This window comes from Aspergillus fumigatus, chromosome 6, assembly GCF_000002655.1.
Source record: "Aspergillus fumigatus Af293 chromosome 6, whole genome shotgun sequence".
NCBI classification, from domain to species: domain Eukaryota; kingdom Fungi; phylum Ascomycota; class Eurotiomycetes; order Eurotiales; family Aspergillaceae; genus Aspergillus; species Aspergillus fumigatus.
In genome coordinates, this window is record NC_007199.1 from 1,057,685 (window position 1) to 1,077,647 (window position 19,963).

The 19,963-nt window shown below is 48.9% G+C and overlaps 8 protein-coding genes and 1 non-coding gene across 9 annotated transcripts; 5 read left to right on the forward strand and 4 right to left on the reverse strand.

The window, feature by feature from the left end:
* Positions 1 to 511: 511 nt before the first annotated feature.
* AFUA_6G04560 (mitochondrial 37S ribosomal protein uS9m) lies at positions 512 to 2,904 on the reverse strand. The gene is made up of 2 exons (XM_742529.2): positions 1,895 to 2,904; positions 512 to 1,833 (listed from the first exon to the last, which is right to left on the reverse strand). Exons 1-2 carry the CDS (start codon positions 2,748 to 2,750, stop codon positions 1,742 to 1,744), a joined length of 948 nt encoding a protein of 315 aa, XP_747622.1. The 5' UTR covers positions 2,751 to 2,904; the 3' UTR covers positions 512 to 1,741.
* Positions 2,905 to 5,162, forward strand: AFUA_6G04570 (putative translation elongation factor eEF-1 subunit gamma; the record flags this gene model as incomplete). The annotated part of the gene is made up of 4 exons (XM_742528.2): positions 2,905 to 3,141; positions 3,255 to 3,456; positions 3,703 to 4,425; positions 4,482 to 5,162. 4 exons carry the CDS (start codon positions 2,905 to 2,907, stop codon positions 4,766 to 4,768), a joined length of 1,449 nt encoding a protein of 482 aa, XP_747621.1. The 3' UTR covers positions 4,769 to 5,162.
* On the forward strand, positions 3,515 to 3,590 carry AFUA_6G04575. The gene has a single exon (XR_013344523.1). It is a non-coding gene; the product is annotated as an uncharacterized ncRNA (small nucleolar RNA).
* A 41-nt stretch (positions 5,163 to 5,203) lies between the features above and the next one.
* AFUA_6G04580 (NIF domain protein) lies at positions 5,204 to 7,636 on the reverse strand. Its single transcript, XM_742527.2, has 2 exons — positions 7,448 to 7,636; positions 5,204 to 7,379 (listed from the first exon to the last, which is right to left on the reverse strand). Exons 1-2 carry the CDS (start codon positions 7,559 to 7,561, stop codon positions 5,385 to 5,387), a joined length of 2,109 nt encoding a protein of 702 aa, XP_747620.2. The 5' UTR covers positions 7,562 to 7,636; the 3' UTR covers positions 5,204 to 5,384.
* A 262-nt stretch (positions 7,637 to 7,898) lies between these two features.
* rrp36 (putative pre-rRNA processing protein) lies at positions 7,899 to 9,023 on the forward strand (the record flags this gene model as incomplete). The annotated part of the gene is made up of 2 exons (XM_742526.1): positions 7,899 to 8,066; positions 8,121 to 9,023. The coding sequence occupies 2 exons, from the start codon at positions 7,899 to 7,901 to the stop codon at positions 9,021 to 9,023; spliced, it is 1,071 nt and encodes a 356-aa protein (XP_747619.1).
* A 491-nt stretch (positions 9,024 to 9,514) lies between these two features.
* AFUA_6G04600 (uncharacterized protein) lies at positions 9,515 to 12,996 on the reverse strand. The gene is made up of 2 exons (XM_742525.2): positions 11,207 to 12,996; positions 9,515 to 11,127 (listed from the first exon to the last, which is right to left on the reverse strand). Exons 1-2 carry the CDS (start codon positions 11,413 to 11,415, stop codon positions 9,903 to 9,905), a joined length of 1,434 nt encoding a protein of 477 aa, XP_747618.1. The 5' UTR covers positions 11,416 to 12,996; the 3' UTR covers positions 9,515 to 9,902.
* Positions 12,997 to 16,432: 3,436 nt separating this feature from the next.
* On the forward strand, positions 16,433 to 17,789 carry AFUA_6G04610 (DNA-directed RNA polymerase core subunit RPC19). Its single transcript, XM_077804977.1, has 4 exons — positions 16,433 to 17,067; positions 17,163 to 17,254; positions 17,316 to 17,392; positions 17,450 to 17,789. Exons 1-4 carry the CDS (start codon positions 16,942 to 16,944, stop codon positions 17,581 to 17,583), a joined length of 429 nt encoding a protein of 142 aa, XP_077661111.1. The 5' UTR covers positions 16,433 to 16,941; the 3' UTR covers positions 17,584 to 17,789.
* A 46-nt stretch (positions 17,790 to 17,835) lies between these two features.
* Positions 17,836 to 18,842, reverse strand: AFUA_6G04620 (NADH dehydrogenase [ubiquinone] 1 alpha subcomplex subunit 6). Its single transcript, XM_742523.2, has 4 exons — positions 18,645 to 18,842; positions 18,478 to 18,539; positions 18,188 to 18,334; positions 17,836 to 18,098 (listed from the first exon to the last, which is right to left on the reverse strand). Exons 1-4 carry the CDS (start codon positions 18,685 to 18,687, stop codon positions 17,979 to 17,981), a joined length of 372 nt encoding a protein of 123 aa, XP_747616.2. The 5' UTR covers positions 18,688 to 18,842; the 3' UTR covers positions 17,836 to 17,978.
* Positions 18,843 to 18,868: 26 nt separating this feature from the next.
* On the forward strand, positions 18,869 to 19,948 carry loc1. The gene is made up of 3 exons (XM_742522.2): positions 18,869 to 19,385; positions 19,459 to 19,608; positions 19,685 to 19,948. The coding sequence occupies exons 1-3, from the start codon at positions 19,098 to 19,100 to the stop codon at positions 19,817 to 19,819; spliced, it is 573 nt and encodes a 190-aa protein (XP_747615.1). The 5' UTR covers positions 18,869 to 19,097; the 3' UTR covers positions 19,820 to 19,948.
* Positions 19,949 to 19,963: the final 15 nt, after the last annotated feature.

A 19,963-nucleotide genomic window follows, 5' to 3' on the forward strand; every position in this document is an offset into this window, starting at 1 on the left:
CCTGTGTTTTCGTAAACACATGTGACAGAGCGCACTTTGAGTTGTACCAGCATTATTAACATGCCCCTTGTCTACTGGAGAATCAGCGCCGAGCTCTAATTGCCATTGAACATGAGCCAACTCGTGTAAAAGTAGGGAAGAATCAAAAATGATACTGTGACCGACGAGTACTGAGAGTATCTGGCTGAAGATCATCAACAGTACTGACGTGCTGGTGACCGGAATCCTGGGAAAGCTATGCATGCAGCACGGACCGACCAATTGGTCGCTTAAAGAGTTTAGATAGCAGAAAGGAACCCAATAGAGCTTGAAGATATGCAAGAGATGTCACTTGGACCTTGATAGACTGTGCTATATTCCCAGAGGGGAATTGGTAGATTGATTTTAAGTCACAGTTCAAGCTATAGAAGCTAGTGTGCGCGGGGCCGGGCCCTGGTGTCAGATTCGGGGACTGAAGGCTGCGGCGTGATCCAATAGAACCCCGTGATCGGTATTTGTTGATTTGAAATACCTCGCCTGGGACTCAATAATTGATAGTAGACCGAGTGGTTTCCTTATGTTACCATCCTGTTATTGTTGTTGTTGTTGTTCTTATCGTCATAACCTTCCAGCTTTGCAGCTTCGACCAATCAAACTACGGATATTCCAAGTGAGGCGTGCCAGGCTGCCAGCTGCACGTTCGTCAACCATCAATGTGAACACTTAGGATATCTGAGGGGCTGTCACTAGTGCAGGATCACTCTACTCAATCTCTATTCATGGGAGATCGTCGCACAGTGCGTACCAAGTGCTGAGTGTCAAGGTCAATCAAATTATCAAGGCACGTCATGTGATTGGTGAAAGCCATACGCATGGCACACTGAGGTAACAGCATATACTGACATCATCAAAGGGCATCGTAAAAATCCCTTCTGCCTGCTACTATGATTACTCCATCCATAAATAAAGTCATAGGCAGGCAGGAACATTGCAAATCGACCCAGGAGATGACAATTATGAACGAACTCAGACAGCAATGTGCAACCCTCCTCCTACGAACTGTCATTCAGCCCTTCCAGTATCCAGGCTCCTTTACTCTCCTCAATTCGCAGATCGATGATCTCAGCGCCACGTTGTCAATAGCAATAAATAGCTGTGACAGTCTGAGTTTGAGTGCGCGACCCATGATCCCCTCATCAACCTGAAACCCGAGACTCAGGACTCGGAATCGAGGAGAGCTAACGGCAGTGTGTGTATTGTGTAACGTTGATTCTCATCTCTGTCAGCACTGGGCTGGGCTTGTAGTCATGCAATGTTTGCGCAACCCCCCTGGGGTGTTTGGTTCTTCTGCGTTTGGGCTACAATTTGGGATTTGGATGGAGACTCGGGAAGTCAGAATCGTCTTGGTTCTTGTGCACTGATTCGACAGTGGTCAGGAGCTGTAGCTCCTGCTGCCGGCCGTTCTAATGTTCGTCCAGTGCTTATACACAATTCTAATCAATCGATTCCATTGTCATCTGAGGGTAACGCCCGATAAGAGTCAAACTAAGGTACATTGCTTGTCGCCGAGACCGCCCATGCAAGTGTCTTGTCTTGAAACAAACCCCCATGACACACGCGCGGTGATGCGGAGGATCAGAAAGCATATTCAATGAAGAATCGAGATGGCAAGTGAGATAATGATACAGGTCGGGGAAATGAGAACAGTAAACGGAGTAAAGAGCAGACAGCACGCCAGGACCAAGAGAGAACAAACATGCCTTCATCTCTTGACCCAGGTTGGCATCTTGCGAGCCTTGACGTGACCGGGTTTCTTTCTCTCGACGCGACGAGCATCGACGGTAATGACACCAGCTAGAAAAATTGTCAGCAATGTTCTTTACTACCCACTCAGACAGCCTCATCTGCAACGTACCTTTTCGCAAAATCGGCTTTAGCGCCGGCTCATGGACCAGTAATGCCCGTGCAAGGGCTAATGTAATAGCCTCTGCCTGGCCAGTGACACCACCCCCTCGAACAGTAGCCCAAACATTATATTTGTCTAGTCTCGACGTGCATCTCAGCGGCCAAGTTGCGCTCTCGCGGTCGTGAAGACGGGGAAAAGCTTCAACCAGCGTCTTGCCGTTTACCATGACCTCACCCTCTCCTTCGACTAGGTAAACCACCGCCGAAGAGGTCTTGCGCTTTCCCTTGCCGCGAGCTCGGCCCATCTCGTCCACTGTTGCCGGCGCCGGCTTATTTCCGTACGGGTTACCCGGCCGAAGGAAGGTCTTCAAGGTGTCGCGGACTTCCCCCGGGACAAGAGCAGGCTCAATGCGATTGAGCCGCTGCAGGATCTTGACCAAGCTCTTGTATTTCTTCGTCGGTACGGGCTCGCCGACAAAGTCGCGGAACTGTGCAAGTTTGAGCCATGCCATTCGAGGTGCTTCGTTCGGGGCCACCGTAGGTAGCGATGCGTATTTGGCGCAGACACGTTCCAGATTCAATAAATGATCGATGAACTTGGGACTGCCGGAGAAGTAGGCCGGGGATGCGGGAATGACCCGAGCAGGCCGGGTAGCGAGTTGGGAGAAATCGATCTCAGAAGCTGCTCGTACCTGAAGAGCATTTCCACCAGTGGTTTGGGCCTCAGTTGCATAACTTCGCGTACCCTTTCGCTGTTGTAATAAGCTCCCCGAAGTGACTGTGGAGGTTCGCAGGATGGACTGCAACTGAGCTGCTCGGACCGTCTGCACTGCCTGAACGATGCAATTAGGCCTCTGCCACGCCATGATTGAGGAAACGGGCAGGCAGGAGCCTTGTTTGAACCGTAGGATAACTGCCAAAGAATGTAGAAAGAGGGAAATATTATAGCAGCGTGGTCACCCTGTTGAAATCCTAGCCTATCACTGTTCTGCCGTTGTTGGGTAAGCCTGAGGTTTTTCGATGGCATATCACGTGAGCTACCAAACGTTACTCCGGTCGCCGACGCCGAGTCGTGATTCGCACAAAATTTCGTCGATCTTTTTCCACCAGAGCCCCTCAGGTATCAGCTTTTTTTTTTTATTTGAGCATCTTCTCCTTTCCCAACCCCCTCCTCCCTCCTCTTTTCCTTTCTCTCCCACATCTCCCCATCCACACCTCACGTTCACAATGGCTTTCGGAAAGCTTTACGGTCTTCCTGTATGTGCTATTTTTGATAATCAATCTGACTGATTTATTTGATGGATTATATCCATTCGGCTGCCTTGCTTCCGTTACTTTGGACAGCTGGCTAATCGGAGTGACTCGAACAGGAGAACGGTCGTACCATCGCCGCCCTCGTCGCTGCCAAGTGCAATGACTTGGAGCTCGAGCTGGTTAAGACTGAGGCCAACTCTGCTGCTGCCTTCAACCAGTCTGCTGAGTACCAGAAGCTCAGCCCCCTCGGCAAGATCCCTGCTTTCGAGGGTGCCAATGGCTTCACTCTCTCCGAGTCCATCGCCATCGCTGTGTACGGTATGTTTCAATTTGCTTAAACGTCCATCTTTTTCACTACCAACTATGCCGAATTTCTCTACGTGATGAGCAATTCTTTATTACTAGTTATCCCTGGCAGAACTACTGTGTTGATAACATTACAACTCTGAATCTCTTTGGCTACCCCGCCTTTCGGCAGAAAATTTCCCAAAATGGAATTGACATTGTTTGATCGTTGCAAACCACCACTGGTTCCGAATATTTTGAGACTGACTGGAACAAAAGTGACCTCCCAGAACGAAAAGACTACTCTCCTGGGCAAGACCAAGCAGGACTACGCTGCCATCCTCCGCTGGCTCTCGTTCGTCAACGCTGAGGTCCTCCCCAAGCTCGGTGCCTGGTACCGCCCTCTGCTGGGCCTTGACCCCTACAACAAGAAGAACGTTGAAGATGCCGTCAAGGCTGCCAACAAGGCCCTCGCCGTCCTTGAGAAGCACCTCACTGCCAATACCTACCTGGTTGGTGAGCGCATCACCCTCGCCGATTACTTCGGTGCCTCTCTCCTCACCCGCGCTTTCGCTACCGTTTTGGACAAGGCTTGGCGCTCCGAGAACGTTGCCGTCACCAGATGGTACAACACCATCATCAACCAGGCTCCTTTCAAGGCCGTCGTCCCCAGCCCTGTCTTCGCTGAGGAGGCTATCAAGTACACTCCTCCCAAGAAGGAGGAGAAGCCCAAGGCTGCTCCTGCTCCTGCCAAGGCTGCTGCTCCTGCTGCTGAGCCCGAGGCCCAGCCTGAGAAGAAGCCCAAGCACCCTCTTGAGGCTCTTGGTAAGCCCGAGTTTGTCCTTGATGAGTGGAAGCGTCAGTACTCCAACGAGGACACCCGCCCCGTTGCTCTGCCCTGGTTCTGGCAGAACTACAAGCCGGAAGAGTACTCTCTCTATGCTGTTGACTACAAGTACAACAACGAGCTCAAGCTCACCTTCATGGCTAACAACCTGATCGGTAAGATTCTACTTCTTTGGCTTGGTCTTACTCCACCCTCTGACTTTTCTCCTAAGGTGGTTTCCACGCCCGTCTTGAGGCTTCCCGCAAGTACCTCTTCGGTGCTCAGTCCGTTTACGGCGAGAACTACAACTGCGTTATCCGCGGTGTCTTCCTTGTCCGTGGTCAGGATTGGAAGCCCGCCTTTGAGGTCGCCCCTGACTGGGAGAGCTACGACTTCCGCAAGCTCGACCCCTCCAACCCCGAGGACAAGAAGCTCGTCGAGGACATGTGGGCCTGGGACACCTCCGTCACTGTCGATGGCAAGGAGTACCCCCACGTTGATGGTCACGTCTTCAAATAGATGGTGTTCTGGGAATGCTATCAACAACCTCATGATGTCCTCTCTTCCCCTCATGACATTGGGTTAGCTTCTATATGAACCCAAGCCTTGGCCACAAGCCCTTTCGTTTCAGGATATCACCCCATGAGTACCTGCTATCAGAAGGGCTATGGGCCTGGCTTTCCATTTGATATCCCTCTCATCCCTCCACGCGCCCAATTGACCCTCCTAATGTCTACGTTGCCCACGACTGAATGGTTTACGTATTTTCATTCGTCGACTTGACTCTAAAAAAGAAAAGATCTTTTCCTAAAATGCATGGATATTGTATATCCATGCTAATGATATCTTGAGATGTGGAATGATAGTAGTTAGTCTAGCCATGAAGAAGCCAAAAGCACTTCTTGACCCTAGCAGTTTGATGTTCATCTTATGTATCCAGTAATATGCTTGACGCACGCCGTCAGTGTAAATGGTGGATTTGAAAGTCGCCATGAATGTTAAGTGACAAGCTTCACTAGGCCCAAATTGCACCGTGTCTAGTCAAATAGCCGATATCTTCACACCTAAATTTACAGTAACACATAACAGGGGTATCATCTTCGCGAATCAAGAAAAACAAGGACAGAAAGTCAAATCAGTCGCGGCGAACATTCAACGACTCTTCTAGGCGATCGAGAAGGTAGTTTTCCGATTGCACTGAGGAAACGGGAGACGGAGAATGCCTGGTATGCGATTGCGGCACAGCTGTAGCTGTCAAAATAGCACTGTCGTCACCTGATGTTGCTGGGGTGCTGTCAACCGCAGTAACCCCATCATTGATCCCTTCAGCTGTTATGGCAGAAACAGCAGCGGAAGTAGGTACATTCGCAGGTGCGTTGCCGATAGCGGCCGCAGCCCGTCGGGCCGCTTTCTTCTCCTGTTTGCGAGCTCTTCGACGTTCCTTGCGCGCCTGGGCTATTTCCTGGGGTGTTGAGGGTGTGATTAAAGAACTTCCGTTTTGTCGCTGTGGAGACTGTATTACTCCGATGTCAAGATCAAGAATTGTGCTGTTCGTCGTGATGTTTGTCGCGAGCTTCGAGTTCCAGAGGTGGAGCAACTTGCTGACATCGTCGTGCTGCGCTAGGGAGTCAAGGCATTCAAGGACTTTGGGGAATATGTGAGACTCGTCGATACCTGGAGCGTTCGTGAACTCCGGGATTTCGAGGATGTTGTAGGGCTCGCTGAGTGCTTTGAGTTTGCTGTCATCGATGAGGACGGTGTTCGTCTGGTCCCAGCGCGATTTTCCCTGCGCCGCCTTTTTCTTCGTTTTAAACCGACCGTTCTGATGGGAGATGGGATACGAGGCTTGAATCTCTTGATTGCTCCATACTGTCTCTAAGGTCTTATAGACCTGCACCTTTGACCTGTACTGAGATCTCGAAAGATTCAACTTATCGCGGCCCCACTCAGCTACCAGTGACTTCCTTTTCTCTCCAGGAAACAGTTTCTCGCAAACCGCGTTTACCGTCTCTGGTTGCGAACTGGACCAGATCATGACTTTGTAGTTTTTCAACAAAGTGTCCAAGAACTGGTCCAGGCCTGTCCTTTTGGCGAAAGAAGGGGGGAGACGTCGATGCTTTCGAAAGATCAGAGTGCCGTTCAGGTCAAGAATGACTAGTAGAGGCTGGCGGCTAGGATTTAGTTTCGGGGCCAATAATGATTGCGTCAGATATTCCTTAGTCGGCACAGGAGGCTCCGGGGTTTTAGACCGCCGATCACGCGGAGGGATTGGGAGCAACGGTTGCAGTGTTGGGCCCTGAGAACTGCCTCCAGTAGGGCCAACTGTTGTAGGGTACATCGGGTCGAAGGGACAGAACGGAAATCCGCCGAAAACTGGTGGTGCCAATGCTGGACTGAAAACACTCAAGTTTAGGGGAGGGAATGGGGCCACTGAAGGCATGAAAGGCAGTATCTTTTCGGGGCTATTCAAGTCTGGCATTGGCGGAAAACCGTAAGGGGTGAACGAGAGGTTATTGGGCAAAATCTGCGATTGTGCCGATTGTGAATGTGGTACGTGTAACGGGAGAAACGGCAGCTGCATAGTCGTGTTGTTTGAAGTGTCTGATGTATTTGAATTCATAGGCAAAACGGGAAACGAGTTGACATTAGGGTCAAGTTGCGGAGTAGCAGACGGCGCATTGAAGGGCTGCTGTAGTTGTATGTGCGGAACTTGAGCCTGTTGAGAGCCTGACAGATGTGGAGTATACGGTGACGGTTCTCCTTTTGACATTCTGTCAAAGAATCTGGCATTACGTCGTGTACCATTCTTCCGCGAACCGCTCGACACAGCATTGTCAGATCTGGAAGGAATCGCTGTCGCGGAGCGCCAACCGGGGTTGTTTGGATCCCAACGACCTTGATATGGCCTCCATGTTTTGCTTGAATTCTGGCTTGGATCACGTAGACCATGATCGTTCTGTGGATGATGTCCTGCTTGAAGTATACCATCCCTAGTAGCTTTTAATCGTGTCATGCCTAGATCTTTGAGAGCACTGCCGCCGGTAGCTTGGAATTGGGGTTTCTTCGAAGGGCTGATATGCGGTGGCGGCCTCAAAACAGAATTGGCTGGCACTTTGAGATGGGACAGGACCTATACAGCACAACCAAGGGATCAGTCGTCGACCATGGTGATCACCTGTATTTGAATTCGTAACACACCTCAGAAGCCCCGCCTCGGAGCATGCGGCGGTAGGCAGCAGTCACCGACAGCGGCAAAGATGAGACAAAAGAAGCAAGCCTAACGAATGAATAGACCCAGCGCCTATAAATCATGAAGCAGACGAGGAATTGACGCTACACGGAAAGAAAGAAAGAAAGAAAGAAAGAAAGAAAGAAAGAAAGAAAGAAGATCAATCGACTGCGCTTGTAAGGATGGAAGAAACGGCAAAATAGAAAGGCGACAACACACAATCGCCGCGCGGAAGTAAAAGCGGCCAACAAGGGTCTCGCCGCCAAGCTCACCGCCTTATCCAGCGGCAGTATAATCAACTTTTTTCTGTGCTTGTCTTCACCGCCGCAGGGTATCTGACGCACAGCTGGCGACTGCGCTCTTATACTTTGCTCGAGTCCATTCGCTGTTACACGCATCGAGCCAAAGTTACTGAAGAGGATGGCAGTCTCTGATCTTCTCAACCGGCGAGTACGAGCTCTACCAGACGAGGACGAAGAGCTTTACTCGGAAGCATCTGTATCCGAGCTGGAGAGTAATGATGAAGAGGTTGAGGGATCAGGATCGGACATTAGCGATGACAGTTCAGAAGGGGACTACAGCTCTGATGTAAGCCTTCCAAAATCTTACTCTAAGTTCCACACATTCTAAAGCCATCATCAGTCCCAAGACGAGTCAGATGCCATGAGCCATGAAAACGAGGAGGAAGATGACGAAGACGACGAAAACAGCGACGACGGCCAAGACGACGTACAAGCGTCATTAAGCAACATCTCTTTTGGTGCCCTCGCCAAAGCGCAAGCCTCCTTGGGCCCCACAGCCAAGCGCAAATCCAAAGCCACCCAATCAAAAACAGATGATGGAGAAACCCCAGCTGCCTCTCCATTAGACGACATTCGCGCACGCATCCGCGAAGCCCGAGAACAAAAACGAGAGGGATCCTCAAAGTCGAAAGACTTGGAGAAGTTTTCTCGCTCCTCCAAACACGCACCGATGGTGCAGTCATCCAAACACCCCGTTACCCGCAAGCGCACAATCATCGAGCCGCCGGCGGCCCTCAAATCGCGAGACCCGCGATTCGATCCCGCGGTACGCAGCCAAAGCGGGCGTAGTGAAGCTTCCCAAAGCGCCTACGCCTTTTTGGACGATTACCGCGCTGCGGAGCTCAAGGAAATGAAGGAGAAGCTCGCAAAGACCAAGGATCCACGACAAAAGGAAGCACTGAAGCGTGATATCCGATCGGCTACGGACCGTCTGCGCACAATTGAAAACAGAAGACGGGAGAAGGAGGTGTTAGCGGAGCACAAGAAACGAGAGAAGGAGCTCATCCGCGAAGGAAAGAAGAGTACTCCCTACTTCCTCAAGAAGTCGGAACTCAAGAAGCAGGCGTTGCTTAAGAAGTATGAGAGCATGGGCTCTAGACAGCGTGTGAAGGCGCTAGAAAGAAGGCAGAAGAAGTTGACTGCTAAGGAGAGGAAGGAAATGCCTATGGAGCGACGCGGACTTGGAAATGATCCCACACCTTACAATGATGGTGGGGGTGGTAAACGCAGGCGCCTTGCGTAGAGGCAGTGTGCCCATAATCTTCATTCCATCAATGCTTTAATGGCGAAACCGTTTGTTTCCTTCTACATTATTTCTTTATGAATGGCTTGCGACTGGACTCCGTGCAGATCACGGGAATGATCATGAGAACACACTATTGAAATTTGACTGGGTCTACCAGCCTACACTAATTGTGCTATTAAAAAAAAGCAAAATGACATCTCTCTCAAACTATCATCCGTCCTGATTTGAGAGGATTGATCTGCGCCGGGCATTACTGTAAGGTCCAAGCCACGAAAAAAAGAAAGTTTTCAGGAAAAAGGAATATGAGCTTTGTCTGACGGAACTCCCGTGTCGAATTTGAAGAAAAGGAAAATGGGGACGAGAACAATGGTATCGGAATAAGATAACCCAGATCAGCGGCTACAAATGCCGGCAGTGGTATCGGCAGAATGGTAGAAGAGATATGGACATAGGATTGTGCAAAGTTGGCGTGGTCCAGCACCCGATCCAAAAAAAAAAAAAAAAAAAAATACAACGCCAGTGAACAGCAGCCCCCAAGAAAGCGGAAAGAAGAGACCCAAGGAGTAGGTCAGAAATGATAACGGCCCCTGCTCTGGGGTCAGGGAGGTTCGAAAAAGTTCGTAAGGATAAGTCGTAAGTCGCGCAATCATCAATCTCAACTGACTAATCTCATTCAGTCAAAAAGATTCGTGGCTGTCCGATTCTCAGGTGCTCCGTATCCCAGTACACCAAGACTAGTCCTGATTTGGACTCGTTGAGTTCTTGTGTGAGACGCAGAGAATCTGAGCCCTGCAGGGTCTGACTTGTAGAACTACTCCCAAAGCTGAAACAAGCGAATAACATTGGACAGAATGAAAAGATACAACAGAGCCTGGTTCATGAGTGAAAAAGATCCCAAGCCCTGGCACACAGGCTGAGGAACTCTTCCTTCTTTCTCCGTTGTGTCTCAGGAGAGTCTCTGCCTGCTCCAAAAGGCCCGTAAGTGGTGTTTGCGGTAGAAGCTAGAGCTGGATTGGGTCTATAGTGCGGTTCGGGGCCATGGCCCAAGGGAGGACTTCCGTTATCCCGTTCATATTCACTTCTCGGGCGCCGGCGAGCATTTCCCTCGGTTGACTGTAATACAGGATGGAGAGGCTGATTGGCTGCTGAGGGTGCAGCGTCGGTACTAGTGCGCGACTTGGCTTGTCCATTGTTTACATGAGGAGACGGTGGAGTTGGAGGTTGGTGGCCGCCATAGTGAACAATGCGTGGTAGAAGCTCCTCTCGGCCACCAGCTAATTCATGGACAGCCTCCTCTGCGGATCGGTACTCCCGAGGTCGAGCTTGCGCTTGCACAGCAGATCCCGGCATCCTTGGGGATGGTAACGGCGGAAGGTTATTGGACTGTGACGGATTTGCGCCTGAAACAGCCTGATAGTATGTGCCCCGATTAGGGTCCCGGTCACGGGAGCCTAGAGCATCGGAGCCAAAGACGTCGGATAACGGGGGAAGGCGATTATTTGTTTGAGTAGCAGGTACATGGTGAATGTGAGAAGTTGACCCGAGGGTAGGGCTTTGGTTCACAACGTGCCGAGTCAATGGCTGCGCTTGGTATCGACCGGTAAAGGATTGATTCAGCGGTGCCGATTGAATGACACGCTCGTTGGCAAATTGGGCAGCAGACGGAGGTACGATTGACAGACCAGGCGGAGGTCTACGCTTGGAGGCGCCCGTTTTGGGGGCACCGAGTGAGTTTGACTCCGATGGTTTAACACCATCCGGACCGTCATCTTTGGCCGACTTGTGTAACCGAGATTCTATGATGGACCTCTGCTGGTCTCGTACGGAAAGACTCCTTTGAAGCTGCTCCCTCATTACTGGGTCATGAGTCTGAAACCCCGGTGACAGGCATGCGATCCCAACGTCATGCATGGTAACTCCGTCACGGGCCGTCAGGGGACCGCCGGCGGCACGAGCTGAAAGACCTCCCGCAGTCGGGAGGCTCGTGGAGAGGTCCAGCTTTCGGGGTCGGGGCCGAGTGTGGGTCTGAGTTTGCATAGCAGGTGAGGATGGAGGTTCCTTTTTCACTATCACCTTGGGAGGGATGCTTCCATTTTGTGATCTAGACAGCGCAGAAAGTTAAAGTGTTAGCAGACGCCAGATCATGCCTTTTGCATAGTATTACAAGTCGAGGCACTTACGACGGCGATGAGTGCTTTCGGCCCCGTGGTGAACCTTTCGTCACTGCAGATCCATCCTGTGAGACGCCAGATGCTCGTGGAGGTGTCAAACTGGAGTTGGAATTTGTCGTCGTCGGTGCCAGGGTCGGGCAATTTTTTGGACTTGGGTCGCGATTCATATGCGGCGACGGCAATGGAGCGGCTGTAGCGGGAGCAACCGCCGTAGACATGATAGTGTAAAGTAGATTGAATAATAAACCGGAAGACTAGACGTTTATATGCAATGGTATGGAAACGACAGCGAACTAGGTTGACTGAAGTTGCTGTTCTCGGCAAGTCGCACAGGGCCGCGGAAAGCCAGACAGTGGGAAACAATCAAGAGTACTCCGTATATATCGCTGGCTGAAGCTCGGAGAATCTAGAGTAGGTACAGGTCTGTGCCGCACGCAGTGTGTATATAGGCCTCGTATGTATGATGATGTTGATTTGATGGTTGAGGAGAGGTGGTATCAAAAGGTCCCGAAAATCGAGCAGTCTTCTGTTAGGGAATCGACTCTGGCTGTTGGTAACTTGGTTGGCGTAAAGTGGAATCGCGCGCGGAAGGGCGAGCGCGGCGGTGGTTAGCGGCTATGCTGGGCTTTTTCCTCTTTCCAAGTGAAAGCTGCCTAGCCAACAGATATCCAGAAAAAGCAACTCGAAACACAAACAGCGACAAGCAGAGCACCGCCACTTCCAAGTCAAGGGACAGTCAAGAAGACGAGCGAAGAGTCACGGTACTGAGAGATATGACCCACGCCCAAGAAGGGAGAATGAATCGAAAGAGAAAAAACTGTTGGAGGTGTGACACGAATGTGGTCAGACACTTTCGGGGACGGCGGTTAAGTAAAAGCTGGCTGGCGGTAGTGTGACGGTGCCGACAGGGTCGGTCAGGCCGGAGATCGATCCAGAGCAACAAACGAGAGAAAGTGGACAGGGATCTCGATAGGTCTGGCCAACTAGTTTGCAGCCAAACAGGCAAGTTGCCTAAAGAGGAGAAAAAGAACAAAGACAAGGCTAAAACACGCGAGAAAGGGAAAGGTTGAAAAGAAGAGATAAATTGACAGGTGATCCAGGAAAAGGTCAAAGGGGGAAGAGGAGAGGAAAGAGAGAAGTCAGGTCGAAGACAAGTATGACTGGAGGACAGATATAAGACGACGAATTGAGAGGAAGCAATAAAATAATAACAAACGATAATGATAATGATGAAAATCAAGACGAGAAATTAGAAGAAACAAAATGGAACAGACTATCATACAAGAGTGGATCAATCATGGACACCGTTGGTGTTGAAACTTTTATAGCAGTGTCTGACCACTTGGGGTATGGATGGAAAAGTAAAGGTTAGGACTCGGAATCAGAGACTGTGCTCAGCTCCTAACGAAAAGAATATTAATTAAAGAGGGGCTGGGCGACACTCAAAGAGGCTGACAGGAGGATATCGGGATATGGAGCAGCCTTAATGGACACAATTTTACAACGTGAGGTTATGGGAGTATGGAACTAACTAACAACTATGGAGAAGGGGAGAGAGGAGCATGTGGGGATGAAACCAGACAAGCTGTGACCACTGGATTCTGTAGGACAGTTTTAAAACATGAGAGACTCAAGTGCCCCGTAAGGGATTAAATGGATGAAATTCCTGGATTATTGGGGATCCCTATTCATGTCGCCAGACTACTCATAGAGCCCTCACATACCCCATAAGGTATTTTGTACTCCTGTCCTTGTACTGAATATGATAATGGCATCTTTTGATATTCTATGATACTTCGAGTCGAACATACCAAAGCTGAGATCGAGAGATACATGTGTTAATCTCCATTTTAAGTGTTACTATTATTTCCTCCTGATTGTCAGGGCAAAGAGTGAGTGGAGACAATGAGGAGTTGGGATGAGACTCGATTGGAGCATTCTGAGACATGGTTTGTTTCTGCCCAGGGCTTGTCCGTCACTGATGTGACAACTTAAGACAGCCAACTTTCCAATGCATGCTCAGATGCGAATCGTATCTCAGTCGCGGGTGATCTTACCACATATATGCAACATAATCGAGGTGTTAAGAAACCAGAACTAAGTATGCCTCAGCCTCAAGTCAAAGCCGAGTAAATGGCGTGCTTACAGAATTACAGTTCGGGTTGCAACCTGAACAACAATACACAGGTAGGGACAGATAATTTGGTATTATTTACAACGATTGAAATCTGGAACACCATAAGGTCTGACAGTCTGACCCGATTCTGGCTTCCCTTCCCGCTTAGGTATGGCATTAATTGGGGATCTAGCGTCGACCCAGCGTTGACATTCGACAGCTTGGTATCAAGTAACCAAGGTAGGAAATACCCCCTCAACGGATTTAGCTCTCGAGGCCTTTCGTCAAGATCACAAACGACACATGGCCAAGGTTCTACAGAGTCGACTTCCGAGCTATGAATCAGTGGATATAGGTCCTCATATTGATTCAACAGGATTACAACAAATAATTACGCGAGCTTTCCTTCAAAAGCCAGGGGGAGCAAGAGTTAATAATCCACAAAGTATCCATAGTAGCAAACATTTCTCAAACGCGGATATACTTTTCCAGTCCAATCTAAATCAGTTACGGAGCACAGCACACACAGATACTGCCCCTCTTTCCCCTGTGCCGAGCCAGGGCGACCAAACCTGCGACACCAGTGTCCCTCACCACGATCCTTCAAGTCCTCCAATCAAATCCCGAACCATGACATCTGTTGTTTAGTTTTCTAGCGTCATAGGCTCTTGCTTGGTCATTTTGAGGTTTCTTTTTGGAAGAGAAATCGATATCGTCAGATTTTTATGGCTGAATCCCTGACTTTACGGAGTAGAGTAGATACTGAGGTGACTGTGGCACAGAAGAAATTGCTCCAATAAACCAGGTAGTCAGTCAAGGACCATGCCCACGAGGGACTAATTCATGCATATATATGCTCTTTTTGATCACCACCAGAACGTCAATCTGAATCAGCACAATCATCTTTCTTCCTCTCTACCTAGATATAGTATCCGCGTGTCTACTTCATGTAGCATGAGCTTCAATATTTAACCACTCATGCTCAATAGGTTGCTCGTCCCTAACCAAACCCCGGGTACCAGAGATCCCTAGTTCCATCGAGATCCAGCTGCTGCTGCTGCTATCTTGCCTGGTTCTCTCCTGGTGATCCCCGGTTGGTCATATATGAATAACCTCCATGGATCGAGCCTCGCCAGGGCTTTTGAGTCACTTGGATGTCCGCTTTTTGCCCGACAATATGGCCCTTTTTCTATTGGCGGTACCCAGACCCATGCCTCGTACGGTCCATCACCTTTCCTTCAGGTATGCCAGTCGATTACAGTAATCAGTGCGAGTGCAACATTCGAATTATGGACTCGGAGCATTGGTATTGATAGGAAATCAGATCTACCTTACGGGGAAATGTTTCCTTCTGACGAGTACTTTTGACCCGCGCGACCTGCCATTATTGCTGAGATGAGATATCGGCGCACGGATCGATCTAGTCAATGCAGAAGAGAGCCAATCCCTGTTCTCATTGCAGCGGTTATATTGATTATCGAGCTGGGTCTCCGAAAGTATTCTAACCATAGTGGTAAAGTGGTTCATGGCTACTATGCAATAAATATAAGCAAACTTGCAAACCCTGTCATTGCATAAGTTATTCTAGCTTTTATCCTTGCTATGGAGCAACTATCATGTGATATCTCTCTGTAGAGATCAACGCACAGAGAATGGACAGTATTCTATCCGTCAAGACTTTTTGCTCAAAAGTGGCCAGTCCTCTTATTGAGTCACATAATGTCCAATCCTGTTCTGAACATTGGTCCTACAATTTTCTTTGAATTCTCTCAAAGGGAAGTGGCGCAAGCCTTGAGTTGGCTCGTAAATTCTTCGGGATTGTGACAGGTCGAAAAACAGTTCATGATCCAAACCACCGGGAAATTATTCTAGGCCAATCTTAGCAAGTTAGCACAGTCGCACTACGTGCTAGACGGATGCACTAGTGATCTTTTGGCCCCACGAGTGTTTCTAGCGAAATTATATCACGGTCCCCAGGAAGTATGAAGTTCGGAACACTGCCTACGAATCTGGGTCATGGTAGATGACACCATTGATCGTAGTGGAAACTAATACTTCAAATCCAAGGGTGATGATTGAATCACAATTCAATTCTCTGGTTTTTCATATGTACTATTCAGTAGTGGGAACATTCCTCAGAGAGAAGTAGCGTTATGGCCCGCGGACATATCACAGGCTCACAGCAGTTGGCCAGTGGTCTTTGCATCCATTCTTTGGCCGATCTTCATCTGAGATCTACTCCAAATACCAGAAAGTTTACGAGTCTAGGTATTACCATATTCAGATTTCAGCCGCTCAGGCTCAACTGGGTCACCACTAAAGTCCATTGTTCCACTTCAATACAATAGTTACTTTTAGTTTCTGCAAATTGTCAGCTGTCAACTTGTCAGGACTCCGTAATCCTCACACTTCGGAGCATTTCTTGCCTTTGATGAATGACAACAATATAGTGACAATGTACAGGAATATGTGTCCTAGTAGGTCGCAGCTGTTTGAGAGCCCAAAGGCCTGATATCATATCCCTTGAATATGACCGCTTATGCTGCTACATCAGTCTTGCCAGTTTAGCTGAAATATTGACCGACAGAGAAGATCCAATGGAATCCTGCATCTGCACTGCGATCGCTGAAGATATTGAGAGCTCGTGCTCGACAAGCCACGGTTGCACAACATCCACAAAATCGGGGTAGTGGTCGATCATGAGGTGGTTGACAACCAAAAGCTGGACTGTGGGAAATAGGACGGCCAATAGGTAACCTACATAGATTCCCCGAGGGCTTCTTGCAACATGAGCAGGAGAAATTGTCTCAGTCACATCATCACATGGATATTTAGTACTCGGTACCCTGTATAGTAGTATGCTGTGTATCCTGTATTAAGTGTAGACGGCACGTCCTGAATCTTCAGAACCCAAATTAGCCATCCCTCCACGCTGACATAACCAAGTGATCAATTCAGTAAAGCATGGGATTCGGTATCGAAACTCCATATCTTTCTAAGGTTTCTAAGGCACAATTCGTTTGGCCGAACAGCGGCTCCTCATCTCCCAACCCGTCCGCTGCAACTGTAAATATTTGGATGATCAATACCCAGTCATTGTAACAGATACAGTAACTCTACGAGCTCTAAAAATGTACCTTATCTCGAGGTACTCTGTACTCTAGGTCTGACGATCCGCCAAGACTCGCCGAATACTGAAGGCGGTCAGCATGCTATCGATAACCATTTTTACTTCTTTTTCTTCCTTTGAGGACCTGACGAACTGCGCCACGGATTTCCTCAGCGGCACTACTCAGTTGCATTCAGGGACTATATTTCAATTGAAGTCATTTGCACTCGCTCTGTCGATTAGATCTGCTCTGTGGAAGAACACCTAGGACGCAACTCCCGAACGAGCTCCGCCGCTTACAAACCACTGATTTTGGAACAAGAAGAACTGGATAAGAAGGTTTACGACGGGAAGAAGCAGACTTATTGATCAAAAGCAAACAGGCCTGAGCTCTAAATTTTTGACAAGGCGCATTCTACGCACTCTTCCGCACCCGGGCCAGGCTGACGAAGCCCGCATCTAACTATCAATTTCTGTACGACTAAACTGTGCTACATACCCTTTCTTCAAATATCTACCATGCCAGCCTCTGTACACTCTCAAGACCAAGACCAGTCCATGATGGACACTGCTCCTCAGGAGCTAGAACAGCAACAGGACTATGAACAGGAGGAATTTGAGCTTGAGGAAAAGCGTATTGTCGTGGTGCGTTATACGTCCCTGCGTCGTCTGCGGTTTTGCTCCTGTCAAATACGCAGCACGAACTTTCGCCGACTGATCGCTCACTGAATCTTCTTCAGCTACCGGGTGCCACCGAGACTGCAGCTTCGTTCCAGTTCGAAGGCGAGGGCCATACCCTGGGAAATGCGTTACGTTATGCCATCATGAAGAAGTGAGTCGAACTTATCTTGGTTCTCGGAGATATTGCAACTGCTGACCCCTACCCTTTTCAGCCCCGAAGTTGAATTTTGCGGATACACGATTCCGCATCCCTCGGAAGCTAAGATGAACTTGCGTATCCAGACCTACGGTATGTATTTCTGCCACACATTGGCACGGTTTGATGGAGCTGACAGGAATATCGCAGATTCCACAACTGCAGTTGAAGCCCTGGAGAAGGGCTTGGAGGCTTTGATGGACCTCTGTGATGTCGTCACAGACAAATTCACATCGGCGCGGGATGCGTTCAATGCCGCCCAGGCTGATAAGATGACCTCGTGATGCATGGTTCTTTCTAGGTGGGATTCGACATCTATGGCGTTGTATATTGATGCAAAAAGTTTGATTGGTCTTCTTTATTGGGACGATTTTGTTGTCTATGGCATTGTACCGGAGCAAACCAGGTCTTGAATAGAATTATTAGATATCCCTCTACAGTGTATGATGTGCAGCAGACCTGAAAATGATAATGTCTGTTCTTGAGATATTCGTTGCCTTCTACGATTTGTACAAGTACTGGAAAGGCAGAATGCAATGTAACATGCAAGGAACAAAAGCTGCAATTTGCTAGTCTGACAATATTTACATGACCGCTTTCTATCTGGGACGCGACCCAGTGTCCCAATCCCCGAAGACGGAAGAAACTCATGGTAAGTGAAGAAACTCGAACAGGAAATTCAATTGCGGCCTTCCAAGAAGCCGGAGATGAAGTTAGGGGGTAATCTAGCACCGGGATCCTCCTCCGGCCGGAAGTATTTCATCACATGCGAAAGCTGCTTCCAGTAGTTGAGCGTTTCCTAGAGAAATACCATCAGTGAAGTCCGAAGAAGGCCATGCCGAGACAGAGAATCAAGCCACGGAGAATATATCATTGGTCTGGACTGACCTGGTACTCTGCATGGCTCTGGAACAACAAAACGTCAACAACACCCAGCTGCTGGACATAGCGGTGTTTCTCAAACTCTTGGCGAATCTTCGTCCGGATTGCGGATACAGGGAGGTTCAAGGAGTACATGGTCTGAATCTCGGGGGACTATTCTCCTCAACGTGGTTCTACGTCAGTCCTTTCTTATATGTAGAACACATTCGCCGACACTCAGAGCTTTCAGCAGCTCAATGGACGAAAATCCAACGGCCAAATCAGAGGATGAAAAGCAGCAGGATGGGCGAACTGACCGCTCTGAGCCATGCTCTGTAGGACCGAATGACGCGAGACTTTGCATCGGCCCAATTGACGGCTGTCATGAACATGTACGTTAGCATTGACCAGTTCGACCACTGACATCGCGGCAATTTGTAAGGTCATCGCGGAACGGTGTCGGGGTGGAAAGGACTGAACGTACAGGAGCGTGTGCGCTGCGCGAGGTAAGTGGGATTGATGGTCATCTTGGAAGTTGTCGGTGATCCGAGCCTAGACAGAGTAATCTGGGGGAGGGACAGGTCCGCTGAAAGTCGATGTTTCTTTCCGGGCTCAAGTTAGCGTGACGATGGATGGGTTGGAAGTGGAGGTTTGGGATCTTCGCCGGATGGTCCTACCGCCTTCCTTTTGCGAAAAATTTCGTCCGCATTTATTTGGAGAGCGAGATTTGCTATGGTCGACTCCAGTAATCAATCTGCACATACACATTGTTGCTCATTCTATTTTGGTGCGGGTAACAGTGAAGACTATCTAATACAATTCTGGTCTACTTGTCTTTTCCCCGCCATTGTCCTACCTTAAGCAAAAAGACATCCGCAAATTCGATTTCCTTTGCACGATACCCACCTGCGAGGCACGATCTTGATAGATAACAGATATGGCGCCGAATAAGCCTTCAGTCAAAGGCAAGTCATCCTCCAAGGGTGACTCAGGGAAGAGCAAGCCTCTCTCATCCGCTTCGAAAGTGAGCAAGAAACATGCAAAGCGCCCGCCACCCAAGGAAGTGAAGTCAAAGGCACGCACGGAGTCATCACTATTGAAGAAGACAAAGAAGAGGGAATATACAGAAGAAGAACTTGGCCTCCCGAAGCTGAACATGATCACACCTGTTGGAGTAGTGAAGCCGAAGGGCAAAAAGAAGGGAAAGGTTTTTGTTGATGATCAGGTGCGTGTGCCCATTCTCCAATCCTTGTCTCTCGCTTTGGCTGAAGATCTCTGACACCTGGCTCCATGTATAGGAGGGAATGATGACCATTCTTGCTATGGTCAATGCCGAACAAGAGGGCCACATTGAGTCTAAGCTGCAGAAGGCGCGCCAATTAGAGGAGATTCGTGAAGCCAAGAGAAAGGAAGCAGAAGCGAGACACGCGGAAAAGAAGAACAAGTTGGTATGTGTCAATATTATATGCATCACTGTACTTGCACTGCTTGGATGCATTGGCTAACGAGAACCTCTGGATATAGGAAGAAGCTAAACAATCAATTCGCCAGAAGCGCAAGCGGAAGAGCAGTGGCAATGAAGACTCCAAATCTGATGCTTCAACTTCCAAATCAAGTTCAAAGTCAAAAGAAAAGAGAAAGAGTGTTTCTTTTGCTTGAGCGTTCTAGGTAAAAGTTTATTCTATCTATACCAAATTTATGTATCTAGATGGGGTTATTTGGCGTTTTCACAGGTCTATGTATTACCCAAACGTGACATGAATGGACACTATATACCAGCCTTCCCAAGCAGGTCAGAAGTGT

Excerpts from the sequence above, each read along its gene's own strand:
- AFUA_6G04620 (XM_742523.2), bottom strand. The coding sequence starts at position 18,687 with ATGACCATCAATCCCACTTACCTCGCGCAGCGCACACGCTCCT. Across the intron at positions 18,540-18,644 it reads CGCGCAGCGCACACGCTCCT|CCGTCAATTGGGCCGATGCA; the intron begins GTACGTTCAGTC and ends TGTTCATGACAG. Across the intron at positions 18,099-18,187 it reads AGAGCCATGCAGAGTACCAG|GAAACGCTCAACTACTGGAA; the intron begins GTCAGTCCAGAC and ends GTATTTCTCTAG.
- AFUA_6G04600 (XM_742525.2), bottom strand. The coding sequence starts at position 11,415 with ATGTCTACGGCGGTTGCTCCCGCTACAGCCGCTCCATTGCCGTCGCCG. Across the intron at positions 11,128-11,206 it reads CGAAAGCACTCATCGCCGTC|ATCACAAAATGGAAGCATCC; the intron begins GTAAGTGCCTCG and ends TGCGCTGTCTAG.
- loc1 (XM_742522.2), top strand. The coding sequence starts at position 19,098 with ATGGCGCCGAATAAGCCTTCAGTCAAAGGCAAGTCATCCTCCAAGGGT. Across the intron at positions 19,386-19,458 it reads AGGTTTTTGTTGATGATCAG|GAGGGAATGATGACCATTCT; the intron begins GTGCGTGTGCCC and ends CTCCATGTATAG. Across the intron at positions 19,609-19,684 it reads CGGAAAAGAAGAACAAGTTG|GAAGAAGCTAAACAATCAAT; the intron begins GTATGTGTCAAT and ends CTCTGGATATAG.
- AFUA_6G04560 (XM_742529.2), bottom strand. The coding sequence starts at position 2,750 with ATGGCGTGGCAGAGGCCTAATTGCATCGTTCAGGCAGTGCAGACGGTC. Across the intron at positions 1,834-1,894 it reads AAAGCCGATTTTGCGAAAAG|CTGGTGTCATTACCGTCGAT; the intron begins GTACGTTGCAGA and ends CAATTTTTCTAG.
- AFUA_6G04580 (XM_742527.2), bottom strand. The coding sequence starts at position 7,561 with ATGATTTATAGGCGCTGGGTCTATTCATTCGTTAGGCTTGCTTCTTTT. Across the intron at positions 7,380-7,447 it reads TCCGAGGCGGGGCTTCTGAG|GTCCTGTCCCATCTCAAAGT; the intron begins GTGTGTTACGAA and ends TGTGCTGTATAG.
- AFUA_6G04610 (XM_077804977.1), top strand. The coding sequence starts at position 16,942 with ATGCCAGCCTCTGTACACTCTCAAGACCAAGACCAGTCCATGATGGAC. Across the intron at positions 17,068-17,162 it reads AGGAAAAGCGTATTGTCGTG|CTACCGGGTGCCACCGAGAC; the intron begins GTGCGTTATACG and ends AATCTTCTTCAG. Across the intron at positions 17,393-17,449 it reads CTTGCGTATCCAGACCTACG|ATTCCACAACTGCAGTTGAA; the intron begins GTATGTATTTCT and ends GGAATATCGCAG.